The sequence below is a fragment of the Contarinia nasturtii genome, unplaced genomic scaffold (assembly GCF_009176525.2).
Source record: "Contarinia nasturtii isolate CC-2019 unplaced genomic scaffold, AAFC_CNas_1.1 Cnas_scaffold_993, whole genome shotgun sequence".
In the NCBI taxonomy this organism is placed as follows: Eukaryota; Metazoa; Arthropoda; class Insecta; order Diptera; family Cecidomyiidae; genus Contarinia; species Contarinia nasturtii.
The window spans coordinates 712,609-713,149 of record NW_022198340.1 but is presented as its reverse complement, the minus strand read 5'-3'; the positions used below and the strand labels follow the sequence as shown (position 1 = coordinate 713,149).

The 541-nt window shown below is 34.2% G+C and overlaps 1 protein-coding gene across 1 annotated transcript in view; it reads right to left on the bottom strand.

Annotated features, from left to right (window-relative positions):
• LOC116343449 (testicular acid phosphatase homolog) overlaps positions 1–541 on the bottom strand; it is a 5,908-nt gene that overhangs the window by 5,105 nt on the left and 262 nt on the right. Inside the window, exons 2-3 of the mRNA XM_031771499.1 lie at positions 393–500; positions 1–332 (exon numbers count right to left, since the gene is read on the bottom strand). Of these exons, the coding sequence (XP_031627359.1) occupies positions 1–332; positions 393–500 (440 nt within the window). The remainder of the gene's footprint in view (positions 333–392; positions 501–541) is intronic.

Genomic DNA, 541 nt, shown 5'->3' with positions numbered 1-541 from the left:
TTTTTTTTTTTTTTATTTATTTTTTTTTTAATTGTTCTTATTGAACACTTGTAAGCAGCAGAAAATTTTGGACAATCAGCTAGCCCAAGTGCATAGTCCAATTTGACAGGTATTGTGTGAACTGGAATCGGTTGCCATGCAATATCCTCATGCCATATCTCTTCAGCGTGTGGTGGAAATAGGCCAGCTAAATTAGCAAGTGCCGACATCAAAGAACGATCTCTGTCAGCCGAATGTACGTACACCTTTTTCGATGAATATTTATCACCAAGCAGTTTATGATATCTTCTACGGAAGTATTGTCCCAATTTGAATTGTTGTCTTTTACCTTCCTGTCAACGAAAGTTTTTAACAAAAAACATTTTTATTGAAGTACAATCAAAAGTATTTACATTTGTGAGTTCTCCAAATCCACCAGGCCAATGGGTCTCATTAATATATGGGTCATTTGGATACAGTTTTGGAAAACTAATGGTATTTCGATGACCATGACGATAGATCTGTTAATTACACAAACTTTTAATTTACTTCATTTTCATCA